Source organism: Pristiophorus japonicus, chromosome 21 (genome assembly GCF_044704955.1).
Source record: "Pristiophorus japonicus isolate sPriJap1 chromosome 21, sPriJap1.hap1, whole genome shotgun sequence".
NCBI lineage: Eukaryota > Metazoa > Chordata > Chondrichthyes > Pristiophoridae > Pristiophorus > Pristiophorus japonicus.
In genome coordinates this window covers 16,446,586-16,469,571 of record NC_091997.1, presented here as the reverse complement: position 1 = coordinate 16,469,571, position 22,986 = coordinate 16,446,586, and the positions used below count along the sequence as shown (strand labels likewise).

The following is a 22,986-nucleotide window of genomic DNA, read 5'->3' as shown; positions in this document are numbered from 1 at the left end:
ATTTAAATGGAGAAAGATTGCAAAGTACTGCAGTACAGGGGGACCTGGGGATACTTGTGCATGAAACACAAAAGGATAATATGCAGGTACAGCGAGTGATCAGGAAGGCCAATGGAATCTTGGCCTTTATTGCAAAAGGGATGGAGTATAAAAGCAGGGAAGTCTTGCTACAGCTATACAGGGTATTGGGGAGGCCAAACCTGGAATACTGCGTGCAATTTTGGTTTCCATATTTACGAAAGGATATATTTGATTTGGAAGCAGTTCAGAAAAGGTTCACTAGGTTGATTCCGGGGATGAGGGAGTTGACTTATGAGGAAATGGGCCTCTACTCATTGGAATTCAGAAGAATGAGAGGTGATCTTATCGAAGAAGATTATGAGGGGGCTTGACAAGGTGGATGCAGAGACGATGTTTCCACTGATGGGGGAGATTAGAACTAGAAGGCATGATCTTAGAATAAGTGGCCGCCCATTTAAAACTGAGATGAGGAGAAATTTCTTCTCTCAGAGAGTTGTAAATCTGTGGAATTCGCTGCCTCAGAGAGCTATGGAAGTTTGGACATTGAATAAATTTAAGATAGAAATAGACAGTTTCTTAACCGATAAAGGGATATGGGGAGCGGGCAGGGAAGTGGAGCTGAGTCCATGATCGGATCAGCCATGATCTTATTGAATGGCGGAGCTGGCTCGAGGGGCCATATGGCCCACTCCTGCTCCTATTTCTTATGTTCTTATGTATTACACTAACCATTAGAATTAGAAGTTTGGCCAGCTGAGAGTTACTCCAGTTCTGCTGCAAATGTGGCCTCTCCAGAAAACCCTTGCGGAGAGTTAAATAAAGTGGCGCAAGTAAGGAAATCGGCGCAGCAGGTGTCCGGACATGCGCTAAAAGAATTGAAAATATATATATATATATGAGAGAGAGAAAGAGGGAGAGGGAGAGGGAGAGGGGGAGAGAGAGAGAGAGAGAGAGAGAGAGAGAGAGAGAAAACCGTGAGTCTGGGGACCGAGTATTGGACCGGACCAGCAAGCCCATCGGGCAGGGTTGGAGGTAAGTTGGTGCAATGTGTTTTTCAATTCTTTTAATGTGTTGGGAGCTGGCTGTATGCTTCACTTTGCAGCCTCAGTTCACATTGTGTCCCTGGTTACCATGACAGCCCGATCTTTTTGGCATGGATCAAGGCTCCACCCCCAAAACTAAAGGACAGGTTGGGCCACGCCAAAATAAAGAAATTACAGGGGGAAACTTAGAACTTTTTTTTTCACGTACTTGGGCTCCCCAAAAGATCGGGTGTACCTCTTTTTAAGTAAATCTTTTAATTGCTTCAGCAACTGGAGCAAAGAAAGAAACGTTTTCCAACGGATCAGTACAAAGTTACACATTCATACACAATCCTGAAGCTGGCCTGAAATTGGGCATCAGGCCTCATTACTATATCACCAACTGTACCCTGAGGGGAGTCCTGGGAGGATGGGTGTTTCCGCAATGGAGGTGGGGGGGAGTTGTGATCAGCGGTACTGTGGAGTCAGGAGAGCACCCCTGCTCCTCTTGGATTCACAAGGACAATTTTTGAATCGAACAAAATACTTTTTTTAGACTGCAGTGGCCACTGAATATCAGCAAGAGGCCTAAAGCAGGCGTTAGACCTTCCATTTGGTGATGTAAGGATCCTAATGCCAGTTTTAGACAGCCGTCAGGGATGCCTGAAAAATGGCCCAACCCAATATCGGGTTGGACATCCCTCACACATCATTAGGGCGTGGGAGGTGGTCCCCAAAATTGGCCCTTGTTGCGTTTACTTTATGCCTGGAAAATGAACATACCGAGGTGCCCAGAGTAGGAGGTGGGTCTCATAACGAGATGAGCTCAGAGAGCACATGAGGGAAGACAGGAGAGAAACTACAGAACGATACAGGATCAGGGCTAGAGGAACAGGGGCAAGCTACGGAGTCAACTGATGGTGAAAATCTTTGTGACAAAGAAATCACAAGCTCCTTTAACTTGTTGAACGTTAGCGTGAAGGGAGCAGGGCAGAGGGGCTTATGAAAATGGTTGATTGGAGAGAATAGAAAGCCGGGGCTATCTTTGCTCTGCAGGATGATCTTGGAGCAGTGAGCAGTTTCACAACATCCCACTATGGGATTTCAGCTCATGCTCTTAGGATTGCTAGTTTACCTTAAATCTAGGCTAGAGTGACCTACTTTGCGCAAAGACCCAATTACACCCATATTTACCACCTGTCAGATATTCCTGTGGAGTCGGGGATGGTGTATAATATACCCACTCACAAATGGCCAGGTGTATTATGGTGTGATAAAAAGGAGAAAAGTATGAGACACATAACGGGGGAGAAATTCCCCAGCGGCCCGTTTGAGGGTGGTAACCCAGTCGGGGAGGGACCTCCTGTGCCCGGCGCGGAAGTCCTGCCCTGGCCTCGAAATTGGGGTTACCGCCCTTCACAGGAAGTGGAGCGCAATGTCGGCACTTCACTTCCTGTTGGGGCGGTATCCGGGGCACTACTCAGACGGGATCAGCAGCGCTACACAGCCTCTCCATGTAGCGCTGATGCGTCTCAATGCCCCTCCCCTTCCGATAAAGGGGAGGGCCGCTGCACACTCTGCAAGCCTTCACTGGGCCACCAGGGCGGCGTGGTGCAGTGGTTGCAGCCCGGCATCGAGACAGAGTGCCAGGCTGCACAATGGTGGCCCGGATCACGCCGCGGACCATCAAGACGGGCCGCCCGGTGAGTCGGCCCAAACAACAAAATAGCGGTGCATGGCGCAGCGCACCTCCCCTTGAGATTCCGCCCTGTGAGCAGAGGTTCGGCCCGGTTCGCAACCCGCGAGGCTGGTGCTGGCATCACTTGTGGCAGCCTCGCAGGGTGCTGGACAATTTCTGCTGTGGGGTGGAAAAGGGTCGTCGTGCACGGCGATGATGTCATCGCTGGTTGTGCGGCGGCCCGGGGCACTACCGGCGCGGTGTGGTGCTACCGTGCTCGCGCCTCCACTAACAGTCGCGCAATTTTGCAGGAGCCAGTAGCGACCCCCGTCGGTGGTGTTAACGGGAGGCGCGCAAGAGGGGAATTTCGCCCCCAGTATATTTTCCTTAGTTTGTGCCTTAGCAGTATTGGTCACAAGTACTGCATGTACAACCCTGGTATCCAGCATTGCTAAAGGCACTGAGGCCAGTGGCGGGGGGGGGGGGAAGGAAACTCTAAAGGACACTTATGCAGCTTCTGAATCGCTCCTCCATAGTTGAGACAGGTGCCTTGGTGCATTGCTGCTGATGTGGGCACCCAACCATAATATGCAAATATCCCACTGACCCTGAGATTTGGGATGGGTTCAGGGGCACAACCATGGAGCAGATGGAAGTTTTGCCCCATCCAGAACCACCTCAAAATGCCTTCCAAATTCACTATATAAATCCCAATTGAACAGAAGCATACACATCAACTACTGAGGCATAATGCCATACATTGAGAGGCATAGGAGTGAAATCTGGTCACAGTCCCTGCATCTCCGACTCTGCTCTCTATTAATGTGCAACTTAATTTGAAAGCCACGGTGAACCTTCAGCACTCCAAGGGTTCATTTTATTAACTGCATCATAATACAACAGGTTAACGCGTGACCGTGATGGCATTTTACTACACGCTGGCGTATTGCTGCTGTCAGAGATGTGCCAGCAGTTGATTGAAAATATCTTCCGGTAAATAATTTGGTAGAAAATTTGCATGGTTTTAAATATCTATCATAAAACCAGATCTTAATTCCACAGCTTGTGTATCAATGCTGCTCTCTTCTATCAAAATACGAGCTGTATGATATTCCAGTGGCTGAAGAAATAAGGGCAGCATTTGGTCTGTGTCAGAATATATTGCTTTGTGTTGACTGAACTACTATTATTGTGGGCCCGAAGGCCGGTGGTAAATATACAAAATGATAATGGGATTTGATATTTTGCTTCGGATTCTGGAGCTGGAAGGACAGCATGAGGAGGTGGCTGCACAATAATTGTAGGTGAATAAGTCTCAGGAAAGGTAATAAGCAGTGTTCTCAAAACAGCAAATAATTATCGGCGCTGGTGGGAAGGCTTCAGATACCCATACATTTAGTTAATGTTCTGTGAATTGGCCAAATTCAGTTCAGGCTTGTTTTGATGGGCGTACTCTCACGTGACTAACGATACAGAAAATCAGCACAGTATCACCTTTCAATGAATGTGATCTTTTTAATGTCAGATCTATTTAAAGGGACAGGCCAGTTGCTTACATGAATGCAACGCACTATGTTTGAGAAACAAGAGCCACAGATTAGTTGGAGAGGCAATAGATTAACCCATTCAAGAAACAATATAGTTGATTAATTTTACAGGTTATTTTATTAATTCATTCCAACCATTAAAATGGTTGCCATTGCCTACTAGTGACATGGATAATGTTTAGTATAACAGATACTCAGATACTCAAATAAGGGAGTGAACTATAACTACAATATTTACCATGAATATTGCTGAATTCTGGTAATTGAATTATCTTATGCTGTGTGATTTTATCTGATCTCTTCTATTTACTTTTCTCGCTGTCTGTGCACATATACATACATGCCTGCTACCCCAATAACTAAATAGTGGCTATCAGTGAGTGACTTTCATCTCATCAATGATTTAAGAAACCTTGTAACAGTCAAATTAACAATAGTATCCTAGCATGTTATTTCATGTTAAACAATATATTGTTTCACGAACATAGCCAGAACATTGCCAGATGAGGCTGAGCCATACTATCTAGTCTCAATAAAGTTCCTCTGCGTATCCAGCAACACAGAGCACAATTCATCGGTACCATCTGCTTAAAATGAAGCCATTACAAGGTCAACTATTGTCTCTGAACACATAATGCAAATATATGGAGTTACTTCCCATAAACTACTGCTCATTATCCTGTCTTGTCTGGATTCTTCCTTCAAGTAAAGATTTACAATATATTCTCTGTGCTTTTAGACATCAAATCAATAGCTCATTCATACTTCCATATATTTTGTTTTAGTATGGTCCTGGACCGTAATAATTGCTGGCTTTCCATAGAATTATGTCGTATACTAAAAATGGTTTAATTATTGAGTGGATAAGAGCAAATCGCCATCAGACAGTCAGCATGCAAGAACTGAAACAAGCTTCTTAGTAAGAATATGTCCTGCTGAGCGTTCTATAAATGGTTAAAAGGCTCAGTTGAAAAATACCCCGGCATTTACTCACCAAAAATCTCATCGGCATCACCTGGTTTTGTGGTAGACATGTTGCAGCTGGGACTGTGAATAAGAAAAGCAGGCCATCAGATAAGGGGTTTTATTTCTGGCCTAACGCACAGGGCCAACTAAAATAATTACAACTCTAGTCCAGTGGAGCGACAGAGGCTGGCAGGCAGGCTGTGAGCTGTTACTGGATGGGGGAGGGAAAAAAAATCATAATTAAACAGAACTTACCTGTGGCAGATTCACGGCATGTTAATCACAGCATCTCCCAACAACTGTACTCTGTGGGTTAAGCAGGGCTCTTAACGGTTCCCCTCCAGCAAGAATCCTTCCATCAGCAGTATTCAGTCTGTGATTCATTCGGGCAGGGCACCTCAGCGAGGGAGCTGCTGATTTGAAATGAGCTCCGCGCTCCGATACATTCAGAATGGGATGGGTCCAGGGTCCAGATGGGAGGAGGTTTGTAAGTACCCGGAAGATGGTAAGTCATTAACAAACACTGCTGCTCTCCGACTGTCACATTATGGATGCAGTGGTCCCCTGAGTGCCACTACGAATCATTCGGTTTTCGGGGGTGCATTATTTTGTTACAGCACGGGGAAAGATGATACAGCACTCTGACCTACGGAAATCGGTCGTGCAGGAGCCTCGTTTAAAAAATAAATGGCAGTATTATTCGGTGGAGATTATGAAAGCAGCTTTCAGCCCTTGCTGCACCGCACATGATGGTCTCTATACCACATCAGAGAGGAAGCAGGCATTTCTGGGAGGCTCACAGACTATGTGTTGGATGCCTGGCTCCCCAGAATGGCAGCTTGTTCACACAGCAGATCATAATTGCAATTGGATGGCTTCACTGCTGCTGGATTCCAGGCAAATTGAGTTTAACCCCTTCCAGCCCTATTCCCTCATCTAGCTCAATAAAAACAACGACTATTTTATTTTATACTGTAATTTGCCACACTGGATGACAATAAGGGATTTATTGCACCAGTGTTTATTGATTGAATGTACCCATCTAAAAAAAAATGCGTTACAGAGAATTATTGTTAAGTTTCACACCCTTTTTTAATTTGATGTTTTTGAGTTGATTTTCTGGGGAAAAAATTGCTAATCATTTGCATTTTGATAACAACAACATCAAGAGGTTCAGGTTGAGGATGTGGTAAAGGCACATTATGAACTCGCACTGTTCAAGCTGAAACAGCACCACCCTCTCTGGTTTAGTTGCTACTGTCAGTTGTCAATCCTCCTCCCTCAGTCGATCAACCTTAATAGCTCCTTCCAGCCTGGTCCTCTGATGATGCCATGCACACCCACTGCTTAAAAGGGAACATGTTTCCATGTAAAAATGCAAGACACTTTTCATGCAGAAGTACCACCATTGATATATTTCAACTCATTTTCCATTATTGCATTGTGTGTTTGTATACAATTAAGAGAAAGTTTACCAAACCCTTTTGCTTGAACACAGTTCGCCTTTGAACAAAAAAAGGTGCAAAGGTGGACCAGGCAGTGCAGAGGCACAGGATGCTGGAACTACATTTCAATGGGCGATGGAGTGGCAGTGTGGGGATCTGCAGTTGTGAGTGTCTGATCTTGGCTGTGCCGTTGTGAGGAGTTGCCAGATGCCAACAGAAGGACAACACAACGCTTCTAACAGGGACAATGAGAGACTCAGAGAAAGAGTCACCTTTGCTGCATTCTTGAACATTCACTAGTGGCCAATAAAGAAAGACTTGCATTTATATAGCGCCTTTCATGACCACTGCACATCTCAAAGCACTTTACAGCCAATGAAGTAGTTTTGAACTGTAGTCACTGTTGTAATGTGGGAAACGCAGCAGCCAATTTGCGCACAGCAAGCTCCCACAAACAGCAATATGATAATGACCAGATATTCTGCTTTTGTTATGTTGATTGAGAGATAAATATTGGCCAGGACACCAGTGATAACTCCGCTGCTCTTCTTCGAAATAGTGCTACGGGATCTTTTACGCCCACCTGAGAGAGCAGGTGGGGCCTCAGTTTAATGTCTCATCTGAAAGACAGCACCTCCGACAGTGCAGCACTCCCTCAGCACTGCAGTGGAGCAGCAGCATAGATTTTTATTCTGCAAGTCCCTCAACTGGGACTTGAACCCACAACCTTCTGACTCAGAGGCGAGGGTGCTACCCACTGAGCAACAGCTGACAATGATTAAGAGTAAGAAAGCTGCCCTAATGGCTTCGTGGATAGGTGCATGACGTGTGAACCAAAAGGATTTCCAATTTGATTCCTGGTCTGAGCTGACTCAGCCAATCTCAGCCAGTGCCAGAGGTCGGAGTGCATGACCTCAGATCCCATGGGCTAGGAAGGTAAAAGATCGGCCAAGATTCCTGCACCTGATTACTTTACAGTAACTCCTGCTGGGATGTACACCTATAGATGTCACATGAAGGCAGGATTGGGCTTGGCTGTGATGCCCTCGATAGTTGAATAGTCTGCTGAAATGAAGAATGGCCAGTTGTGCAAGTTATTGAAGCACCCTGGCACCTGTCGAACTATATCCTAGCAATCGACAGCACCTTCAGGAGAGGTGGGCAGAACATTGGGGGAAAGGTAGCAAAAGAGAATGCAAACTAACGATCGTCAGCTAATTTGTTTTAAAAGATACCATCGATGCTAAAACTTACATTTCCAGTTACTTTGCAACATGTTCAGAGTTTAATTGCACAATTTGTTAAGTGAATTTTTTAGATATTATGGTAAAGCATTAGCTGAATTTGTTCATTTGAAGACATAGTACTTCAAACAGTGTCACCGGCAATAAAAACAGAAAATGCTGGAAATCTCAGCAGGTCAGGCAGCATCTGTGGAGAGAGACAACCAGCAACTCAGGTTAACAGCCACTGAAAATGGAGCGCTACCAGGGAAAAATTGCACTGGGGGCTAAAGATTTTTAGCCCAGCGCTAACTTATGATGTAATAATATCCTGGTGGCATTCATGCAGGCATGGGAGTCCATATACCTGTCCTAAAGCAGCGGTCCAGCTTCTAACAGCCTCTGGAAACGAGGTTATGGAGTGCGCTAGGAATTTGGGGGAAATTAAAAGGGCAACCCATTAAAAGGGAAATGCCTTCTGAACAAATTAAAATTAAAATGGAGTGAAAAAAATGCAGTTCTCAGCCATTACAGCTTTTAAAAAAAAATTAACATTAAAAAGTAATGTCAATTGGGAGTCTTCAGTACTTAAAGCTGAATTCCCTTCCGCACCTCAAAAAATGGTAAAAGTGCCTCAGCACTAACACAAATGGTTCAGCAAGCCAGGGAAGGGGCATTCAGGGTCTTGCACGTAGCACTCCAGCTTTGTGCAGGGGGGTCAACACTGCAAGAGAGGTCCTCTACCCACAGGGATCAGGAGGCCCTCCAGAAAGAATGATGTGGGACCAGATAACTGAAGCCATCACTGCCAGTAATGTTGCCCCCACTACATAGCTCCAGTGCCCAAAGAAGCTTCATGACCTCAGACCACTGGTCAAGGTCAATGAATGCAATTTCAAAAGCCATTTCCTATCAACTGCACCACTAGCCTCACACACTGATCAATGCAAGACTCCCCCCACCCCCAATACTCACCTACCAACAATCTGCACCAATCACGAGGCACATCTCCCATACCTAGCCTCACCTCAACCCCTTGGAGGAGACGATGCAGGGCATTTTTGGCAGGGGCATGGTGGAGCCCTTGGGCCACAGTGGGGCAGAAAGAATACAAGATGCTGGTATTCTCATACGTTATCCTCCTTCTGACATGTACCTCTTGCTTTCCTGCCGTCCCCTCACCACAACTCCAATATTATGCCTTCCTCATTTCACACGCCAAAGTAATGCAAGAGGGAGAGGAAAGAGGAGAAGGAGAAAAAGGAGAAAGAGAATAAGGAGAACAAGGACGAGAAAGAGAAAAAGAGGAGGAGGAGGAGGAGGAGAAGATTAAGAAGAAAGAGATGTTGCTGGCACTTGATCTGACTCTCCCACACAGCCACCAACTCTTCAAGGTCGACCAGCAAGGCCATTTGCAGTGTCCCCCACTGAAAGTCAGCAACCTTCCACCAGACGTTCTGCATGACATCAATAAGATCGGCAAAGGCACACAAGACAGTCACAAAGAGAATGCATAAGGGTGACGAGTTGATTTCTTAAAGTCATGTTGGATGGATAGATGCATAAAGTTGGATTGGAAAGTTTGCTTTGTGGTGGCTTTTATTTCAGCATTGTGGCTAAGAAGATTCTGTGATGGTCAATAATAGAGGGAAGGTAAGGTGTGGGACTAATGTTGAAAAGGGAATTGAGGTTGTGGTCACTGGGACTGCAGGTGGATGATTCCATTTTGGATATCCCGACCAGAAAGGGGCTGTCTTGGTGCATCCTTCCTTCTGTTTCCTCCTCTTCTACTTCCCCCTCTTCTGTTTCCCCCTCTTCTGCTGCCTCCTCTTCTACTGCCCCCTCTTCTGCATCTTCCTCTTCCCTCAGTGAGCGGATGCTGTCAATCTGAAATGACACTATAAAATGCTGGAACTACTTAGCAGGTCAGGCAGCATCTAGATGTAAATTCTGCTTCTCTGTCCACGGATGTTGCTGACCTGTTGAGTATCTACAGCCTTTTCTGTCTGCTCCGAGGCCTTCCTTTACCATCTGAAGCTTTGCACGCATCCAGCAGCACTCCCTACACACTTAAAACAACTTTTAACATCCATTGCAGCAAGCCACTACTTCAGTAAAATCAATAAAACCCAGCAAACTTAAATGCAAACTTACCTGAAAGATGAGTGTGTCCCTTTAAGAAGTGTTGACAGTGTCTTGTGAGCCTGCTTGCGCGCTGGGTTCACATGGCGAGCTTCGGACCAACGCAAAACTCAACGCAAAGGGGCAAGTTTGCCGTGATGACGTTAAGTTGGCATTGCACACTAACTGACGTCACCACTCCCTCATTTTAATTTGCAGGGCGAGGCACACATCAGCAGCGTTGCAGGCCTCGGAAAACGAAGGGCGCTGTGGGACCCGGCACCAGCAGATTCCGAAAGATCGGCGGCTGCCCATTTTTTGACGGTAATGGGTGACGTAAAGCCCCCGAATTTTTAGCCCATGTGGTTTGATTTTCTTATTTGTTTATTGAGATGCTGCAAAAAGAAACACAATTTGCTTATATGATCAAACTTCATTATAAAAAACTTGCTAGGAACAAATATATATGTGTAGTTTATTTGTTCTTACCCAACACTGATAAGTGGTTTATTCTGGTCTCCCTTTCTTTGCATGTCTCCAGAGAATTGCCCAACTGATCGAACATATTAACCTCCTCGCAGTCTCCTATCTACAGTGGTCTCCACACTGCTCCCGGGGCTGCACGCCGCTCCTTTTATGGCCCCAACCTGCCGCTGATGTTCCCTTGCAGGTCGGGGCCATAAAAGGTACAGCGCGAGCTGGTGCAGGAGGGCAATGGCAGCGAAGAGTGATGTCATCAAGATCCAGGTCGGTGGTTGGAGCGTGGGCAGGTACAGCAGGAGCGGCGAGGTCGGGGCAAAGGAGCTGTAAGAGACTGTGGAGGGACGTGATCGGGGCCCAGGGGAGGCGTGAGTTCGAGGCCAGGGGCCCAGGGGCACACTGTGATACGTGTGTGCACTAGGTCTGTGCAGCAGAGCAGGTCTCCAGTGGTCTTGGTTAATCCTTGCCACTGGACCAAGACCTAGCTCTGTCAAGCCCGTGTGGTGGCTGGTGTGCAACGGCCACCACACGTTAAAAAAATCCACGCACAGGCATCTTCCACCCTTCAGGATGTAGCTCCGGTCCTTCATTCAAACAGCTGTGAACTCGTCCTTTTTTTGGCGTGGAAGCAAGTCATCCTCATTTCGAGGGACCGCCTATGATAATGATCTACAGTCCTGATCCGATAGAAGGCACCTCCAGCACTGTAGAGCTCCCTCTGTACTGCACTGATTATGTGCTTGAGTCTCTGAAGTGAGAGTTGAACCCACAGGCTTCTGACTCCAAGGCGAGAGAGCTATCACTGAGCCAAGAGGATCGAAGTGGCATCTTGTCCAGCAGCAATCTTCATTTCATAAATGGAGAGAAAGATTGTCTGAAACATCTGACTCTAATGTACCTCTTCGACAGGCGTTGGCAGTGACTGAAAAACCTGAGGTTTCTTCAGAGCTGACTAAGCGAGCACAAATTTTACAAGCAGAAGAAATGGGGAGGGGAGCTCTAAAAGCTGAAAGTGGAAAAATACAAATCACATATTTTTGTACATCTGCTATCTAATTTATTCGATTTACACTTCCAGCTGTAAATACTGACCTGGTCTGTCGACACCATGTTTTTTTTCTTAAATCTGGATTAATACTGCACCAGATAAATGAGATGTCTGTTTCACATGACACTTCAGATTATTAATTGGCTTTATAGATGCTGTTGTATTGCAATGACATTTTCAAATGGCTTTTAAAATTATTATTTCTAACTGAAATTAAAAAGGACCTAGGTGTCTAATACAGACAGCCCATTAACTGCACAGTTTTAACACAGCCCATGTGGAATTAGGGTCGTAAATATGAATCTACAATTTGATTTTGATATTTAAAAAGTAACAAAATAATTGCAGGTGACAGTATAATATTGCTGCTTAGTGGACCACAGAAGAAATAGTTTGCACAAGCAAAATACTGCGGATACTGGAATCTGAAATAAAAACAGAAAATGCTGGAAATCTCAACGGGTCAGGCAGCATCTGTGGAGAGAGAAACAGAGTTGATGTTTCATAAAACATAGAAAGTAGGTGCAGGAGTAGGCCATTCGGCCCTACGAGCCTGCACCACCATTCAATATGATCATGGCTGATCATGCAACTTCAGTACCCCACTCCTGCCTTCTCTCCATAGCCCCTGATCCCTTTAGCCGTAAGGGCCACATCTAACTCCCTTTTGAATATATCCAATGAACTGGACTCAACAACTTTCTGTGGTAGAGAATTCCACAGGTTCACAATTCTCTGGGTGAAAAAGTTTCTCCTCAATCTCGGTCCTACATGGCTTACCCCTTATCCTTAGACTGTGACCCCTGGTTCTGGACTTCCCCAACATTGGGAGCATTCTTCCTGCATCTAACCTGTCCAATCCTGTCAGAATTTTATCTGCTTTTATGAGATCCCCTCTCATTCTTCTAAATTCCAGTAAATATAAGCCTAGTCGATCCAGTCTTTCTTCATATGTCAGTCCTGCCATCCCGGGAATCAGTCTGGTGAACCTTTGCTGCACTCCCTCAATAGTAAGAATGTCCTTCCTCAGATTAGGAGACCAAAACTGCACACAATATTCAAGGTGTGGTCTCACCAAGGCCCTGTACAACTGCAGCATGACCAACTTCAGGTCAGATTTCACGAAGGGTCATTGATATGAAACGTTAACTCTGTTTCTCTCCACAGATGTTGCCTGACCCGCTGAGCTTTCCAGCATTCTCTAAAGAAATAGTTTGGTTGTTCATTTGAATATGATAATGTACTCACCTTTGGATAACTTCGATTTATTTAATATACAGGTACAACATCCCGAATCTGGAATTCCGAAAAGCGAAACTGTCCGAAAACCGGATATTTTTGGGGCGGCCAAGATGGCGGCGAGGGACGAGGAAACAAGTAAAAAAACACAGCGCTGGGGGGGCCGCAGGTGGCGAGAAGCGGCGGGAATCGGCGGGCGACGGCAAGCAGAGGAGTGGCGAGGAGCGGAGGAGCGCCAACAGAGAGGTCCAAAATCCAGCAAAACCCAAAAACTGGCAGGTGCCTGACTCCCGAAGCTGTCGGATTTCAGACATTGTACCGGTATGTCAAACATACAGTTCAATACAGCCCGACAGGACTTTAGCTTAAATTATATGACTGACTTGCTGCACAGCCTCCCTAGTTAGGGTGAACACTACTGCTTGTCTGCAACAAAAAGCACTTTATGGTGCAGGCTTACACTCAATACACTTGTCTTGTGCCCAAAACAGAAAGGTAGTTTCCGTACATGCGGAATCCCCATAAGCACGAATGGGAATCCCCTTCTTTCACTGGTTGGGCCGGCACAAGTGATCCTGGGCACGCCTGCGAGCCGCATGCGCCCCTGGGATAAGTGGGCCTCTACGCAGGCCTAAGCATAGATGCCCAGGATCGCAAGTCTCCCTACATCCAGGACCATCAGGTAGGTTCATAGATTTCTTGCCAGTGTCGGGGGGAGGGGTGGGGGGGCGGGAAGTTTGCATTTTGTGGCAACTTTCCAGGAAGCCGGCAGTATTTGTGGGTCAGTAAATCAACGGGTAGAAAGCTTGTGGAACAAGCTTTCAGTTCAGACCTGAACACCTGAACAAAAATGCAAATCTCTTGGCGGATTCCCAGCAAATAAAAAAAAAAATTCCTAAAGAGCAGCAGATTGCCTAGAATTGCATTGCAATGTTTGAAGATCATCTCTGATCAGATCTCTTTAATCTTTAGGATGGTGACACGAGAACATCACCCCCTCACAAATCTGGACTCAGCTGCTTAAGATTTTAAGGAATTATAATTAACTTATTCAAAATTCCATAACCAATTATCGATCTAATAATTATTTTGTGTCGAGTATGCAAGACCCACTAAACGCTGGCACAATGACTACGCATTAAACAATTTCAAGATTAACTACTGGGGAGAGATTAGTGTTCCAGAGGACGCAGATGTATTCATTTCCTCAGCTATTAAAACATCAACAAATATAGTTAATAATCGGGAGGCAGGTAATATTGTTGTAGCAAGTACGCCAACTGTTCCGTACATGGCCTACAGGTTCGCTCATTTCTTCCCCGTTCTCCTTCACTGCAAGCGGGACACAGACGCGACCTTTGGCCTCCTCTGAGCTTCGCGTCGGAAAGAGTGCGTTGCACCACAAATTCTCTGCACCGCTGATGCTAATTAACAGGCAGCATCAAAATACCGGTGCTGCCTGGGCTCTCTCAGCCGGCTGCCATTAGCCTTGGCCGGCACTGTTACCGGCAGGTTTCCAGCCTACTGGGATTTTTAGCACTGTGTCTTTATATTTATATTCACAAACTAAGATGGGCCGCAAAGTCTTCGTCAGCTCTATGTGTCTTGGAAATACAATACAACATTAATCAACTGTACAATGAGATGCCCTAGGAGGGTACAACATAGCTTCAGAAATCAAATCAACAAACTCACAATGTGGTATTCATTATTCATATGCTCCAAGCCACAACAGCCCTCCAAAATGTTCTATAATATTAGATATGACACTTGAAATATGAAAGCCTCATGTTTATTCTTTCTTTAAGGTATTTCCATTGGGATTACTTTATTAAAAGTATAATTCTTAGCTATGGGAATGCAAGGGAAAGGGAATGGTAGCATAGTGGTTATGTTACTGGACTAGTAATCCACAGGCCTGGGCTAATGTTCTAGAAATGTGAGTTCAAATCCCAGCACTGCAACTGGGGAATTTAAATTCAGTTAATTAAATAAATTTGGAATAAAAAGCTGGTATCAGTCATGGTGATCACAAAACTACCGGACTGTCGGAAAAACTCATCTGGTTCACTAATGTTGTTTAGGGAAGGAAATCTGCTGGTCTGACCTATAATGTGACTCCAGACCCAGACCCACATCAACATTAACTCTGAAATGGCCTGGCAAGTCACTCAGTTGTTAGGGATGGGCAATCAATGACAGCAACGCCTCCATCCTGAGAACCAATAAAAATAATAATTAGGGTGCTCAGGATTATAGGGCTAGCTTTTACACTTTTGTGCAGATTGCCCCAAAACAGGCGTTATTTCTGGCATGGGCTGAAAGAATGGGTTTTCAGGTCGACCATTCTCAAAGACCCTAGTCTCTATTTTTGAAATTGGGCATTACCGCAAGCGATCTGAAATAGGCGTTAGCATTAAATCTCTCTGACATTCTGTCGTAAAGTGTCGCCGTCCTTAGCAACAGCATGGCAACGCTCAATTCCTGCGATTCAGGAGGTCAAGGGTCATCATGACATGTGCATAAGAGGAGACAGAGAGAGAGGGAGCTATGAGGGAGTGAAGGCATGTGTGGGTGTGGTGTAGCTGCTTTGGGAGGAAGGAGGGAGAGTTTCGAGCTCAATAGCAAATTGGGAAAAAAAAAAATGAGCTGTTACCAGCCAGATATTTACCTGAATTTGATGCCTATAATGGAGGGAGAGAAGGAGGCGACACAGCACGCTGTGGAGACTGACGCTGGCGAGAGCAGTGAGCTGGGAGAGGAGCTCATTGGAGGGCGCAAAAGAGCAAGGTGGTTCTCGGACGAGGCAAATGCCTCCCTCCTGCAGGAGGTTGAGTTACGCTGGGGTGATTTGACCCAGGGAAGATGTGGGAAGCCCACCTCAAAGGCCTACCAGAATATATGGGCCGAGATGGCAGAGGTGGTCTCGTCGGCGGCCAATAAGCTGCATGAGGGCAACCAATGCGGCAAGCGATGGAACGACCTCGTTGGATCCGCAAGAGTAAGTATTACATTTATGTACATGTACATATATATTGATATAATTTGATTTGTAAGAGTCATGAGTGACTATAATCAGATGTGAGGTCTTTCACTTTTACCGGGAATGTACTCAAACTCTGCGTTCATGGTGTACGTCTTTAGGTAAAGAATGATAATTATGATTACATCTGTCGGTTATGTGTTGTATCAGTCTCTGTGACAGTACCTAACAATGATATCATGCAATGATCTCATGCCATGTCGTCCTGTTACCTTTTACAGAAGAAGCTATCAACGATTAGGTCCACACAGAGGCGAACGGGTGGGGGGCCTCCAGTCCCCAGCGACATCACTGACATCAAGGAGCGGGTGCTCAAACTCATGGGGAGGCATACCCAAACGGCCTCACAGGCAGCTGCAGACTCTGAAGTGATGCCACGTGAGTAAAGTATACAGCATTGCATGATCTAAAGTCAATTGATGCCACACCCACTCATATCCGAACAATAATATATGATAGATGGTTTCTAAAATTGTCCTATAAATAATGCTGGCCTAATGAAAATCATTGCAATGCACAATGTGTTGATGGTCATGGAATGTGATGTCTGTGATGATTTTAATAGCGGTGGTGCTTTTGTTGTGAATATGCTGTGTGTAGCGCTAGGCTCACCTTGTGACCCGAGCACCCCCTTCTCCTCTAATAACCTCATTTGTGTTTTGCAGCTCAGCCAGCAGCGCAGCCCAAGGCAAGACCTGAGAGGCCAGAAGGTCGGGGCGCGGGGCAGGACTCGGTGGACGATCCTACATCTGGTGCTGAGGAGCTCCGATTCTCACCCGTCAATCCGCTGGGTCTGTTCTCTACGGATGAGAGTGCGGACTTCGCGGAACCTGCATCGCCAGGCTCCAGAACCCATTCCACCCCAAGGCCACCTAGTGCTCCTCCGGCCATTCCCGCCTCCACTCTGGAGGTACCGGGCCCAAGCATCTCGCCACAGGGCAACCCATTTGTCCTCAGCACGGCACCGACCCCACGGAGGTTTCGTGGACGTGGCCGGTCTGGTCCACGAGCACCAGATGAGAGCGGAGAGATGGTTAAGTTGTCCAGGAGAACTGTAGACATTGGTGACCAGATCCTTACTGCATTGGGGGGCATATCTCGACAGCTGGCCACCATCCCCGGCACCATGACTGAGTACGTTCCGCGGGTGGCAGAGGCCCTGGAGGCGATAGCCAGGAACACTGCTGTTACAGGCCTCCCAATGGTCCCAGAGTGTGGCACTCCACCCCTAGGTTCCGCACCACCAGTGCCAACAACACGAGAGACAAGACCAAGATCCTACTTCTGGATCCGAGAATGTTTCCACCTCAGCACTCCCTGCTCCCGTACCTGTGCAACTCCCACCTCTGCCTTCATCCCCCCCCCCCCAATGAGGCACCACCTGAGGAGCTCTTCGGCCATGTGGCATGGAACGAGGAAGGGAAGGGTGGAGGTGGGGAGAAGAAGGGGAGGGGGGAAGGAAAGTGAAGTGCATGTCCGCAGGTGATGGCTGTGCTATATCTCCATCTCGGTGTATGCAGTTTGTTGTAATGTATGGGGGGGAGGAGGGCACTCTCCTGCTTTGCATTTGTATTCTGTGATGCTGGACATGTTGACCATTTGATTGATGTCAATGGTCGAAAAAGTTGGGTGGTGTTGGAGTGTTTTTGCCCGTGACACTTATGATTTCAGACCAATGGCCGTATAAAATGTTTTTTATTCAACATAACCTGTTACGCATTGTCTCAGATAGCTAGACCGTTACACACTGGTGATTCCTTAACATGAAAGGATAAAATTAAACTTAACTTGAATCAACTTAAACTTTAACTGGCACCAAGGTGATGCCCACCATTGATGTCTGAGCTGCACACACACAGCAGTGTATCAGCTTTGTAAATTACAGCAAAGTTCTTTCAGGCAAATCGCTCATTTATGAGCTCCTGACGTAAGAGTCTTGCAGCTATGTAGCCACCACGTGCTCTTTCATACAGTCTGGAGGGGGGAGTGGGCATGGTTGCATAGTCAGCCTCATTGTCTGACCCGAGGTCAGTGTCTTCCTCTTCCTCTCTCTCCTGAGGTGGACCATCAGTACCTTCTGGCAATTCTTGTCCTCTCCTGATAGCCAGGTTGTGCAGCATGGAGCACACGACCAGGAATTGAGCTACTTGCTCAGGGTTGTATTGTAGCTCCCCTCCTGAGTGCTCCAGGCATCTAAAGCGCTGCTTAAGCACAGTAGTTGTTTTCTGGACCACATTGCGTGTGCCTCTGTGGCTCTCGTTGTATCGCTTCTCGGCCTTGGTGTGGGTGTCACGCAGTGGGGGGGGGGTCATCAGCCAGGTGGCTAGGCCATATCGTTTGTCACCAAGCATCCAGCATTGCCCTTGTGGCTGACTGTTGAACATGTCAGAAACAGCACTCTCACACAGGATGTGAACCTCATTGAAGGTGCCCGGACATTTGGCATTCACTGTCATTATTATCTGGTTGTGGTCGATAACTACTTGGACCTTCAGAGAGTGAAATCCTTTTCTGTTGCGAAAAAGCTCTGGGTCCTGAGAAGGTGCCCACATGGCGATGTGAGTGCACTGTATTGCTCCCTGCACCTTGGGGAACTTAGCAATGCGGTAGAATGCCCCAGCCCTGTCAGTCTGAGTCACCGTGGTTATAGGGATGCTGATAAAGTCCATCCTACGCGCGTACAGGGCCTCCGTGACCTGTCTAATGCAGCGGTGTGTGGCATGGTGAGACAGAGGGGAAATGTCGAGCGCGGAGGCCCGAAAGGAACTGGATGCGTAGAACAACAGTGCCGCGGTGACCTTGACCTCGACGGACAGTGATATCCTCAAGGTGATGGCAGGCTGCAGATTTGCCCTGATGAGCTGGCATATTTCAGCGATCACCACTATGTGGAAGCGCAGTCTCCGAGGTGTTCTCGGACACGTCGAGGTAAGACCTCTTCTCCCTGTAAGTGTGGGGTGTGGATGGTCTGAACCTCCTCCTCATTCTGGCATGTCTTAGATTGGACACATAATGGTGTGCATTAGACGTGCCATTTGCACTCTCCAGCATCTGCGTATTAATCGATGCAGGCTGAGAAATGGCTGGCCCCATTCCAATGAAAGTATAATACCGATTGATCAGAGGCAATCCTTTCAATACTAAAAGACACTTACAGTAAAACCCAATTGTCCAGAGTCTGAAAAGATGTCTGTTGAGATGGTCACTTCACCTGAGAAGAACTCCAGAGTCAATCCAAACTCCCCCGAAGTTGAAGCAGCCTTTTTAATGAAGCGACCAGCGATTAGTTCAGAACAGTTCCACTTTTTCAGAGCAGTGTTTTGGGTGAGTGATATTGTGGGCGAGATGTGTGCGAGGTGGTGAAAGTGCCGCCGGACGATATACTGGACGTTAGTTTCGGCAAATTTGATCTTTACAACAAAAAAAAGTGGGCGGTCGGTATTATTGAATCTCGGCGTTAATTATGTGCCGAGAGTAACGCTGGCCGATATTATGGATGTTGGTTTCGCCCATTCTGATGATTCCGCCCAAAAAAAGTGGGCGGGCGGTATTATTTTTGCCCGGCGTTACGTACATGGCGAAAGTAACGCTCGCCAATAAGTGTCCGAAAAATGGGCGTCAGTTTCCATTTTGTGACTAAATGAGCGATATCTGGGCATTATACCTCATTTCAGCGGTAAAATGGACATTAAGTGGGCGTTAAGCATGCAAAAATAATGGAAAATCTAGCCCATAGTGTGTTGATGCTACAAAGTATTACACCACAAAGTGATCACGCTGTCAGTTCCCATTATGCAGCTCCTGATAGTTTGATGTCATTGGTGAGGCACCAAAGACTTTTCAGAGAGAAAGGAAAAAAGATAAACCAAACTATGAGACTCTCATGCTATTTCAAGCGTGGGACTGGCAAAAGATTTGGACAAGGTCAAAGTGCATGCAGCCACAGCTAGAAATGATGCAGGGGTTCCGAACAACAGAAGCAAGCAAAGGCTGAAATTAATCACACACACAAGATTATCTTTAGTGCAGAAATAATTAGTAAATGTAAAATCACATAAGTTGGAGGAGTGGTGACACAGTAGCTAGGGTCGGGTATAAATAGAAGCCAAACTGACATGATAAAAGTACGATTTACTGACTGTAAAGACCCTCCAGTCAAATAAATTCAAGCAGTTCCTACGAGATGTAGGTGCACAGCATAAAATTGCCTTTAATTTGTCACTAAGTTAGCAATCTCACTTTATATTATATTTTCTTCTTTTTCGTCACTGAAGTGTGAATTTTGTTTTCTATCTTAAACAGGCTCAAATTAAAATGGCTGGAGTGCATAGTTTTTCAGAAAATTACTGATATGTCCTTACTATACAGTATAAATGCACACGAGGCCCATACTCGCGAGAAGGTCACTCTGTGACCAGTAACTTTTATTAGCCAACACTGAAGTGATGAAGGTGGGTGGTGCTTCCCCTTTTATACCTGAAAGTCCAGGTTAGGAGTGTCTCCCACAAGTTCACCACCTAGTGGTCAATGTTCTCACGGTGTACGACTTAGGTCAGTTTATACATGGGTTACAATGACAGTTGAATACATGACATCACCTCCCTCCCCAAAATCTTATTGGGATCACAGGTTAAGTCTCTCTGGTGGTTTACGCTCCCTTGTAGAGCGCCTGAGTTGGGGCTCCAATTGTTGGGCGCTGGCCTTAGTGTCTGCTGTTTGCAGTGCCTCAGGTCTGCCCGGACTGCCCACAGTGATTGGGCTCTCCTCCGCTTGGTTCCCGTGTTAGGTCACCTGTGGAGGAGTAAACTCTACATCGTGTTCTTCCTCTGCTTCTTCTATGGGGTTGCTGAACCTCCTTTTTGTTTGATCCTCATGTTTGCGGCAGATTTGTCCATTGGTAAGTTTAACTACAAGAATCCTATTCCCCTCTTTGGCAATCACAGTGCCTGCAAGCCATTTAGGCCCTGCAGCATAGTTGAGGCCAAAGACAGGGTCATTGATATCAATACATCGCACCCTCGCATTCCCGTCATGGTAGTCACATTGTGACTGGCGCCTGCTCTCAACAATTTCTTTCATGGTGGGGTGTATAAGGGTAACCTGGTTTTGAGCGTCCTTTTCATTAGCAGCTCCGCGGGTGGGACCCCTGTGAGCGAGTGTGGTCGGAATCTATTGGCCAACAGGAGGCGTGCTAAGTGGCTTTGTAGGGAATCCTTTTGGATTCTGAGCATCCCCTGTTTGATTATCTGCACTGCTCGTTCCGCCTGGCCGTTTGATGCCGGCTTGAACGGTGCCATTCTGACATGGTTGATACCATTTCCTGCCATAAAGTCCTGGAATTCAATGCTTGTAAAGCACGGGCCATTGTCGCTGACCAAGACGTCCAGTAGACCATGGGCAGCGAACATTGCCCGTAGACTTTCTACCGTGGCAGAGGATGTGCTTTGAATTTAAAATGGCACACTCAATCCATTTGGAGCAGGTGTCTACTACAACCAAAAACATTTTTCCCATGAAAGGACCTGCGTAGTCCACATGGATGCGTGACCATGGCTTGGCGGGCCAGGACCAGGGGCTAAGGGGGGCTTCCCTGGGCGCATTGCCCAGCTGGGCACACGTGTTGCACCTGCGAACACAAAGTTCCAGGTCTGCATCTATCCCTGGCCACCAAACGTGTGACCTGGCAATTGCTTTCACCATGACAATGTCCGGGTGCTCATTGTGGAGTTCTCTGATGAACATCGCTCTGCCCATCTGGGGCATGACTACTCGGTTTCCCCACAGTCAGCAATCGGCCTGAAAAGAGTGTTCATCCTTGCGCCTGTGAAATGGTTTGAATTCCTCAGGGCATGCCCCGTACGTGGCTCCCCAGTCTCCATTCAGGGCACAACATTTCTTGCCTAAAGACAGTAGCGGGTCTCTATTTGTCCAGACTTTGATCTGACGGGCTGTCACAGGTGAGCCTTCGCTTTCAAAAGCTTCAACAGCCATGACCATCTCAGCAGCATGCTCGGTTGCCCCCTCGGTGGTGGCTAGTGGGAGCCTGCTGAGTGCATCGGCACAGTTTTCAGTGCCCGGTCTGTGCCGAATTGTATAGTCATAGGCGGCTAACGTGAGTGCCCACCTCTGTATGCGGGCCGATGCATTTGCATTTATGGCCTTGTTGTCGGCCAAAAGGGATGTTAGGGGTTTGTGATCTGTCTCCAGCTCAAATTTCCTGCCAAACAGCTACTGGTGCATTTTTTTTTACTGCATATACACATGCAAGCACTTCCTTTTCTATCATTCCGTAGCCCCTTTCTGCCTGGGACAGACTTCTGGAGGCATAGGCTGCCGGCTGTAACTGACCTTTGGCATTAACATGCTGCAACACACACCCGACACCATAGGACGACGCATCGCACGTTAAAACAAGTTTCTTACATGGGTCATATAGCGTTAACAGATTGTTAGAGCATAACAAATTGCGTGCTCTATCAAAAGCCCTTTCCTGGCTGTCCCCCAGGCCTATTCACGACCTTTGTGTAGGAGCACGTGTAGCGGCTCTAACAGCATGCTCAATTTGGGAAGAAAGTTAACAAAATAGTTCAGAAGCCCCAGGGACGAACGCAGCTCCGTCGTGTTACGGGGTCTGGGTATTCTCTGGATCGCTTCCGTTTTGGATGCAGTAGGTCTGATCCCGTCTGCTGCTACCCTCATCCCCAGGAATTCTACCTCTGGAGCTGGGAAGACGCACTTCGCCTTTTTCAGTCGCAGCCCTACCCGGTCCAGTCTGCGTAGCACCTCCTCCAGGTTGTGGAGGTGTTCTTCAGTATCGCAACCCGTGATGAGGATGTCGTCTTGAAAAACCGTCGTCCTTGGAATCGACTTGAGGAGGCTTTCCATATTTCGTTGAAAGATCACAGCAGCCGAGCGAATCCCGAACGGACATCTGTTGTACTCAAACAATCCCTTGTGTGTCGTAATGGTGGTCAGCTTCTTCAACTCACTCGCCAGCTCCTGGGTCATGTAAGCTGAGGTCAGGTCCAATTTTGAAAAAAGTTTGCCTCCAGATAGCATCGCAAAGAGGTCCTCCGCTCTCAGTAGCGGGTACTGGTCTTGGAGTGACACCCGATTGATGGTGGCCTTGTAATCACCACATATCCTGACCGAC

The 22,986-nt window shown here is 46.8% G+C and overlaps 1 protein-coding gene across 1 annotated transcript in view; it reads right to left on the bottom strand.

Annotated features, from left to right (window-relative positions):
• Window positions 1–5,583, bottom strand: part of samd14 (sterile alpha motif domain containing 14) — a 236,483-nt gene extending 230,900 nt beyond the window's left edge. The window contains exons 1-2 of the mRNA XM_070864441.1: window positions 5,490–5,583; window positions 5,263–5,315 (exon numbers count right to left, since the gene is read on the bottom strand). Of these exons, the coding sequence (XP_070720542.1) occupies window positions 5,263–5,302 (40 nt within the window). The 5' untranslated portion in view covers window positions 5,303–5,315; window positions 5,490–5,583. The remainder of the gene's footprint in view (window positions 1–5,262; window positions 5,316–5,489) is intronic.
• Between the last annotated feature and the right edge of the window lie 17,403 nt (window positions 5,584–22,986).